Below are 8,891 nucleotides of genomic sequence, written 5' to 3' on the forward strand. Positions count from 1 at the left end.
CCGTTCTGTCAATACCAATGAAGTACATACCCCCCTAATGTAAGATGAAGTTCTTAATGTCAAACTATTGGTTGGAGATGTAGAAGGGGCGCCAATGTATGCGTCCGGGGGAAAAAAAGAAAATTATTATTGTGTTTTATTTTTCTTCTTTCGGGCGCATTATTTGGCGCTCCCCCTCTAGATGGCGCTCTAGGCGGCCGCCTAACCCGCCTGTAGGAAAGGCCGCCCCTGCCCGCCGCCAGGTTAACAACCTCCGTGTGTAAAAGAACGAAAGAGAACAGCAGGGTCTCTGATCTGATTTTGTTATGTTTCTACTGCAAGCCGTACCGTTGGAGGTAACCCAAGGCTTCATGGGAAGACGAGGTTTTGGTTGCTTATGCTGAGAGCGAAAGTAAAGTGCTGGTTCAGTGAAGCTCCGTCTCCCGAGTCTTATTTAAGTAGCCTAATTTTAGTTCCCAGAATATAACAGATTTCTTTCCATTTCTGTGTGTTTGTCGGGTGGATAAAGTGCGTATTCGACGACAACGTAAGTTTGCTCTTTGCCTCCAAGTGTATTTACTTAGTGTTACGGAGTTTATGTATCTTAAACAGAATTGTTATCACGTGTTGTACTAGTGCACTAAGCACTACGCAGGCCAGAGGAGAAAGCGTAGTCGCACATTGTAATTACAAGTTTACAAAGGATAACGTTTCACCTGGTAATCTTATGGTTTTCATCTGTTCAAACATTGAACCGTAACAGTAGTCGAGTTGGTAAATTACTGAAGACCTATGGGCAAGGGAAAGTAGGCTACCAGAAAGGTGTGGTATTTCCTGTTTAAAAACGGTTTTGTGAAGTCATCGCAGGGTAATCTTTTAAGATTTTGGGTTTAATTAGATTGCACTGGCAAAACAATTTAGTTCAATGTAGTTCAAGTGTCATTCTAAATCATTTAGTTCACATAGCTGCATTACAGTTTGACATACGGTGTGTTAACCCTTCCTGCTCTGTCTGTCTCTGTCTGTCTGTCTCTGACAGTAGTCGGAGATTACAGGGGAGAGTTAGTTCAATGCTCCAGGGTTAACGCCCTTTCCTTTCCGTCTGTAGTTGATGAGTAAATAAATTAGCATTTGCTTCTTTCTTATGGTTTATTCTCACACTAGTTCACAGTTACAGCAACATAACTTTTCTCTAAATCTGATTCATCTGTATACATCCAATATTTTCATAAACATCACCGTTCACTCTCGCTCTCTAACACACCCACCCTGAACGTGCTGCTCTTAAAGGGCCCGCACCATTATACAACAGGTCGTAGAATTGCGTATAAAGTGACACAATAAATTATGGATTTCATTTTGGTTCAATCGCTGCCCATTTTAAGTGAGATGATAAAGTAGAACACAGATTACATCAGAAAAAGGAAGTGTTAGTCGAGGTTTGGATTGTTTAATACCGAAGCTGTATTGCTGTTCTATTAACTTAAATATACAGATATTAAGTTTATATATGATCTTGTGATATGATTTTAGATAGAGACTCGGAGCAGAAAGCCATTTTAGCAAATCGTATTTGACTTATTGAGCACCATTATAGAATATTTTCCTTGTACTCCATCACAAGCAGGAAGTAACTGCATCTCTGCCTCCAACATGAGTCATCATAGAGGATCTGCTGGTGGACATGGAGATACAAGGTGAGGAGTGTGTGTGTGTGTGTGTGTGTGTGTGTGTGTCTGTGTCTGTGTGTCTGTGTGTGTGTGTGTGTGTGTGTGTCTGTGTGTCTGTGTGTCTGTGTGTCTGTGTGTGTGTGTGTGTGTGTGTGTGTGTGTGTGTGTGTGTGTGTGTGTGTTATACTTGTTTGTGTGGAACCTAATTCAATACCACCTGATTTAGATGTTTGGTAAACAAGACCCTTTGTTTTTTATCTGATCACACCTGAACATTAACATGCTGCCTTCATTTACTGAAAGACCAACAACCCAGAAAGGGAGACCAGACTCTCCTGCACCCAGCTGTGTGTCCATGAAGAGTGATCAGTCAAAGGATGACATCATCAACTTTAGTGTGGGACACAGTCAGGCGGATCCCAGGTAAGGATAGTTGTCCATCAAGACACAGAGTTAGTCTTCTTTTGTCCATTCACTTTGCTATTAATATATTCCTAAATGTGTGGAGAGGATATACGCTAGAGCCATTCTCTTGTGTACTAATGAATCTCATTTAGATGTCTACTAGTGTGTTGAAATCTGAGTGTGAAACTGCATGGTCAGACATGAGAGGCTGATTTCCTGGCAAAGATGATAAAACTCATGGGTACTGGTGTCAGTTACTAGGAAGTGAGGTTTTAACACCGCTTTGTACAAAGTGACCCTAAGCCTAGCCCTCGATTGCATACCCAACTTGTCATAATCCTGCTCAGAATCTCCTGATCGTCACATTTCCTCAAGTAGAACACTGTCTTTAATGAGTTACTACTGTATGATGTGTTTACTTCTCTGAAGCCCAGTGGATGAGAGGCCAGACTCTCCTGCACCCAGCTGTGTGTCCATGAAGAGTGATCGGTCAAAGGGTTACATCATCAACTTTAGTCAGGGACACAGTCATCCTGATCCCAGGTAAGGATAGTTGTCCATCTAGACACAGAGTTAGTCTTCTTTTGTCCATTCACTTTGCTATTAATATATTCCTAAATGTGTGGAGAGGATATACGCTAGAGCCATTCTCTGGTGTACTAATGAATCTCATTTAGATGTCTACTAGTGTGTTGAAATCTGAGTGTGGAACTGCATGGTCAGACATGAGAGGCTGATTTCCTGGCAAATATGAAAAAACGTATGGGTACTGGTGTCAGTCACTAGGAAGTGAGGTTTTAACACCACTTTGTTCACACGTACCCTAGGCCTAGCCCTCCATTGCATAACCAACTTGTCTTGTGTTTCTGTTACTTGTATTTGCTTCCTTGGTTGGTCATGTACTCCTTTGTTTACTTCCTGTGTTCAATGTGCTTTTGTTGTCCCTTGTGCCTTTGTTCACACCCCTGTCCTTAGTGTTTTGTCTCGTTGCTTCCTGCCCACCTCTGTCTTGTTTTCTTTTTTAGTCCTGTGTATTTAAACTCTTGTTTCATCAGCTCTTTTTCTGTCAATGTTCATGTTTTACGTTGTTGTGTTTGGTTTCATGCTGTCTCACTGTACCTTTCCTGTTTGTACCTGCCTGTGTGTCAGTAAAGATTCCCCTTTGTGTTTCAAAGTTTGTCTACGTGTCGTGCATTTGGGTCCAGTTATTATCAGTCTTACACTGTATATCCCATTGATGCACAGAACTGTACACTCCTCTTGAAGCAGAACATTTTAGACCAACTTCTGATCACTTTAAGTTGGATGTTAAAAATAGTTCAAACAAGGAGAAATGAGGCATCATTAAAATAAGGCAATGTAATGTTTGTCTCATTCCCCATATATTCCTTCTGTACTACTTAGTGTTGCTGTTTGGTGCATAAATATTTACCTGTAAATGCTTTGTTGACCAATATCTGCTGTCCTTCTATTTCTCCTTAGTGTCCAACAGGAAGAACAAACAATGCATCCATCCTCCGGCAAAACGTGGCAAAATGAATTGTCTACTGTTTTCAAGGTGCGTAAAACATTCTACACATAGTTCACTTTCTAAGACACCAATGATCAATCTGAATGAAAATGAAAACGGCACACTCTCTGAAAACGGTGTGTAATATAGTGTTTTAGAAAACTGGAAAAAATGTTTAAGAGTGTTTTAGATTAGTCACACTAGTGTTTAGTTATTGATACAAACACATTAACTATATGAATTTGTGTCAAAAGGTTAACACACATAGTTAGATTTTGAATAGGATTGTTGAGTTTTGCAGGTTTTTTCATCACTGACAAATAATTTGATTTGCTATCAGGAGCTTGAACACAAAGTCATCACTTTCATGACGAATGAACTAAAGAGACTCAAGAAGCTCCTGACTCCTGATTACCCAGAATCCCCTTGTAGTGAGGTGGATGAGGAGGACCAGAGAGAAGCCAGAGATGGAGCTCTGAAGATTGCAGTGCACATCCTGAGGAACATGAATCAGGAGATCATTGCTCAGCAGCTGGAGAAATGTGAGATATTTACTCAGCACTGAGTTACTGAACATTATACATTGTTATTGCAAGCTCGATTAAAAATATACTTTAAAGATAAATCTTTATGTTTTGTATAAACATAATTACTCCTTCAATATGTGATATCAATTCTCACTAGAAAAATAACATTGATGTTCACAATTTTTTTTTCTGTTTATAATACCTGAAAGGAAAGAGTCAATTGAACACTTCACATGAGCCCTCATAATTTGTCTGTCATAATTTGTTAATTCAATTCATGACAAAGGCTTAAAGTGCTCCCTTCACACTTACATATGCTGTCAGATTGACTAAATCAAATGTATTTATCTCTAGATGGACTGTTTACTAGATGTCAACAAAATCTCAAATACAATCTAACAGAGAAGTTTCAGAGTGTATTTGAAGGCGTGGCTAAGCCAGGAAACCCTAGTTTTCTGGAGAAGATCTACACAGAGCTCTACATCACAGAGGGGGAAAGTGTAGAGGTCAATACAGAACATGAAGTCAGAGAGATTGAGATGGCATCCAGGAGACAAATAACACAAAGGGAAACACCAATCAAATGTACTGACATCTTCAAGCCCTTACCTGGACAAGACAAACCCATCAGAACTGTGCTGACAAAGGGAGTTGCTGGCATTGGAAAAACAGTCTCTGTGCAGAAATTCATTCTGGACTGGACTAAATCCAAAGCCAATCAGAATATTCACTTCATATTTCCACTTCCTTTTCGGGAGCTGAACTTGATTAAAGACAAGAAATACACACTTCTGGACATCATCCATCACTTCTTCTCTGAAACAAGAGACTTAGCCTTCTCCAACCAGGACAGATACAAAATTGCTTTCATCTTTGATGGTCTGGATGAAAGCAGACTTCCTCTGGATTTCCAGCACAATGAATGCATCTACAATGTATCAGAACCTGCCTCAGTGGATGTCCTTCTCACAAACCTCATCAAGGGGAATCTGCTTCCCTCTGCTCTTGTGTGGATCACCTCCCGACCAGCAGCAACCAATCAAATCCCTCCTGAGTGTCTTGATCAGGTGACAGAAGTCCGGGGTTTCAATGACCCACAGAAGGAGGAGTACTTCAGGAAGAAAATCACAAAAGTGGAACTGGCCAGCAGAATCATCACACACCTGAAGTCTTCCAGGTGCCTCTTCATCATGTGTCACATTCCAGTCTTCTGTTGGATGGCAGCCACTGTTCTGGAGTACATCCTGACTGAAGCAGAGAGTGGAGAAATTCCAACATCTTTGACTCAAATGTACACTCACTTCCTGATCATACAAACAAAACACAGGAGCCAGAAGTATGGAAACCGTGATGCAGATGCACTCTGGAATCTGAAGACCATTCTGTCCATGGGCAAACTGGCTTTTCAGCAGCTGGAGAAGGGCAATCTAATCTTCTATGAGGAGGACCTGACAGAGTGTGGCATTGGTATCACAGATGCATCAGTGTACTCAGGGATGTGTACCGAAATCTTCAGAGAGGAGGCAGGGCTGTACCAGGGGAAGGTGTTCTGCTTTGTTCATCTGAGTATTCAAGAGTTTCTAGCAGCTTTATATGTGTTTTTGCACTTACGCAAGAGAGAGAGCAATATGCCTCACCGACACCAAACCTCTCAGCTATATTCACTGCTCAGTGCTAAGAAACTTAATGACCTTCACCAGACTGCAGTGGACCTGGCCTTAAGGAATGAGAATGGACACCTGGACCTTTTCCTGAGGTTTCTTCTGGGCCTCTCACTGGAGTCCAATCAGAAACTCCTACAAGACCTGCTGCCACAGACAGGGAGCAGCTCACTGAACACAGAGGTAACAGTCGAGTACATCAAGCAGAAGATCAGAGAAGCCCCCAACCCAGAGAGATGCATCAACCTGTTCCACTGTCTGAATGAACTGAATGACCACTCTCTGGTGGAGGAGGTCAAGGGCTACTTGAGGAAGGGAAAAGAAACCAGAGAGGATCTCTCTCTTTCCCAGCTGTCAGCTCTTGCTTTTGTGCTGCTGATGTCAGACCAGGAACTGGAGGAGTTTAACATGGTGGATTATGGGGGAGGGGGATCACCTGCCCAATCAGATGCAGGTCTGCTGAGGATGCTGCCCGTGGTCAAAGCATCAAGAACAGTGAAGTGAGTATTGGAGTCTTGAGTGAGTGTAAAGGTGGGCATTGAGGTTATATTCTATACTGTTATGGATTGATTGTTAAGAGTCAAAGTTACTGTAGTATGACTGACAGCATTGTAGAGGAGTCTGCATGTATTAATAATTTAATATAGCATCTGAAAATTAGTATAGCAACTGACACAGATATTTCAGGAGATTGATACACACAATTGAATGAAAGGCTACATTGGAATTGTCTGCTTCCTAGATGAAGTCCAAAGTCCCCTGACAGTACTAAGAAATACTGGAACATACTTCATGGATTCACTCTAAGTACTAGTACTAAGTCCTAATTGTTACCGCCTCAAGCAGACATCACTCCACTGAAAAAGACTTACATGTTCGTGACCACCTCACAGACAGTTACTGCTCATAATCATCTAGATACCAGATGACAAATTGTGCTTTGATGTTTGGTGTCTTTGAATTTTTTACAATCGCTATCATCCTTTTGTCAATCTGTAGTCACATTTTCAAAACTCACACAATTAGCACAAATCTGTCTTTTGTGGACCCTAACATGAATTGCACATTTTGCTAATTAAATATCAACTCTACTAACTAAAAATGCAAAAAACCTTTCTCTACATACTGTACATGTATCAGAACATGGCAAGACAGACTCAATATCAAATCATTCTTTCAAAACACTAGCACACATTTTCTATCCTAGAGGAATATTTCACAGTCATAGACTCTCAAAATACTAACAGTTGATGGCATTGCAAATACTGCATTACTTTACTTTTCATATTTCACTTCTATACCCGCATACAGCAGACACTATGAAATCCCTTGTGTTTTTTTGTTAATTCAGTTTCCTTTTATTTTAAAGCACTAAAAGTGAGTGAGCCATCTTTACTTCATGGAATATGCTGTTAACATAAAATAGAAGGGGACAGAATTGGTGCAGTATTTCAGTGTTTGTCGGTAAACAGGGTTAAGCTTCTTATTAGCATGAGAATGCTGCTAGTGATCAACACAACCTGTCAAAGATTAGAATGACTCTGAATAACTGGGTGGATCCACGTATTTAGTTTTACTTTAGCTAACGTTGTGTGACATGGCATTTGGCGGAGGTCTGTGTTCTCCGAGTACCCTTCTAATTAGCATGAAAATGCTGCTAGTGATCAACAACATATCCAACATGCATGGCCTTTGTGTAAAAATAAAACACTCAAATACAGTTAAACAGACACAAAATGGAAAAACACAGGATAATATGGAGATGGTGACAGTCCAGTGCATCATAATTGCAAGCACACATCACATGACACTGTCCTGTATCATACGTGTGTCAAGTCAGATTTCTCTAATCAGCTCTTAAACAGAAGAGGAGATCTACAGTAGTAGCCACTGACTCAGTGGTGGCTGAGTTTAATGAGGATGTCTCACAGGAATGTCCTTATTGTCACTCTGGAGACTCTGTGTTTCAGTTATTGTCTGAATGTGCCAGACTGTTTATTCCCCTGAGTGGTTTGAGTAGAAAGCTGAGCTGTGAATCCATGATCACTACAAACATTTTGGTTAATGGATATAGCCATTTTCACTGTACTCTGACACTAGCAACTTCATACACTATGATGAAATGCTTTAAATGTGGGAGAGTCAGGTATCTAGTGCAAGATTCCCCCAAAAAGAAGGGATGAACCTGCCAATGAACAAGGTTTAGGTGCTGATCAAAATGAGTCTGCTGCAGCCACCTGATCTAATCTTTATTATCTATAGCATTTGGCCACATGTTCTCTATCACGTGTTATATCATCTCTATTCATCTTGATATAAATGCTTGGTGTGCCTCCATCATTGGCATGCCTTTTGTTGCTGCATTTGCACCACAGGACGTTTTTGTTTTTCTGTTTTGCACTTCGACGAATGCAGTAAAATATTATATGTCGTTTTAGTTTTTTCCTTTAGTTTTTCTGTTTTTTTTACCTAAGGACCACAGGTTTTTGTGTTTGTATACAGCAATTGTATTTCAGGGCTACACTGCAGGGCTGTGTTTGTGTTTTCTGTTTGTGTTTGTGTTTTCAACTCCACCATAATGTGTTTCATAATCCAATGATCGCTTCATTCACAAATGCTTATCAGCTGTTTCAGTTCAGCTTTTGAGCTGCTGTTGTTGCAGAGGTGGAGGCTTTATTCTTTACTGAAGTGAACATTAGGCTTTCAATTCTGGCATACTGTGTGTAAGCATTCATGAGTAAGATAAGAAAGATCCATAAATACAAAGAAGAGCTGTGCAGCTTTATGTGTGTGTGTGTGTGTGTGTGTATGTTGGTATACCAAATTATCTTGACTGTCTAGGTGTTGTATACTAGATCATTAAAGGGATAAATGGATGGTTGGATGGATAGATGAAAGAGGGAGAGTATTAGTCTTAGTTGTATGGTGTGCATTCTGAAACTGTGCTGTCTGTCTTTATTACTGTGATTCTCATCTATATGCCTTCATTTTAATGTGTGTGTTTCTATAGGCTGATTCATTGTAACCTCACAGTGAAGAGCTGTGCAGCTTTATCTTCAGCTCTCAGCTCAAACTCTTCCAGTCTGAGACAGCTGGTCCTTGATTACAATAATCTGTTGGGAGATTCAGGAGTGGAGCT

The 8,891-nt window shown here is 40.5% G+C and overlaps 1 protein-coding gene across 1 annotated transcript in view; it reads left to right on the forward strand.

The window, feature by feature from the left end:
* Positions 1-256: 256 nt before the first annotated feature.
* The window catches only part of LOC308381734 (NACHT, LRR and PYD domains-containing protein 3-like), a gene marked incomplete at its 3' end in the record, with an annotated part of 12,014 nt that continues 3,379 nt past the window's right edge, over positions 257-8,891 (forward strand). Inside the window, exons 1-8 of the mRNA XM_080859302.1 lie at positions 257-526; positions 1,607-1,676; positions 1,953-2,072; positions 2,484-2,597; positions 3,537-3,612; positions 3,905-4,106; positions 4,446-6,252; positions 8,763-8,891. The exon at positions 8,763-8,891 is cut by the window's right edge and continues 48 nt beyond it. Coding sequence (XP_080715428.1) covers positions 1,633-1,676; positions 1,953-2,072; positions 2,484-2,597; positions 3,537-3,612; positions 3,905-4,106; positions 4,446-6,252; positions 8,763-8,891 — 2,492 coding nt within the window. The 5' untranslated portion in view covers positions 257-526; positions 1,607-1,632. The remainder of the gene's footprint in view (positions 527-1,606; positions 1,677-1,952; positions 2,073-2,483; positions 2,598-3,536; positions 3,613-3,904; positions 4,107-4,445; positions 6,253-8,762) is intronic.

The sequence above is a fragment of the Sprattus sprattus genome (assembly GCF_963457725.1).
Source record: "Sprattus sprattus genome assembly, chromosome: 20".
In the NCBI taxonomy this organism is placed as follows: Eukaryota; Metazoa; Chordata; class Actinopteri; order Clupeiformes; family Clupeidae; genus Sprattus; species Sprattus sprattus.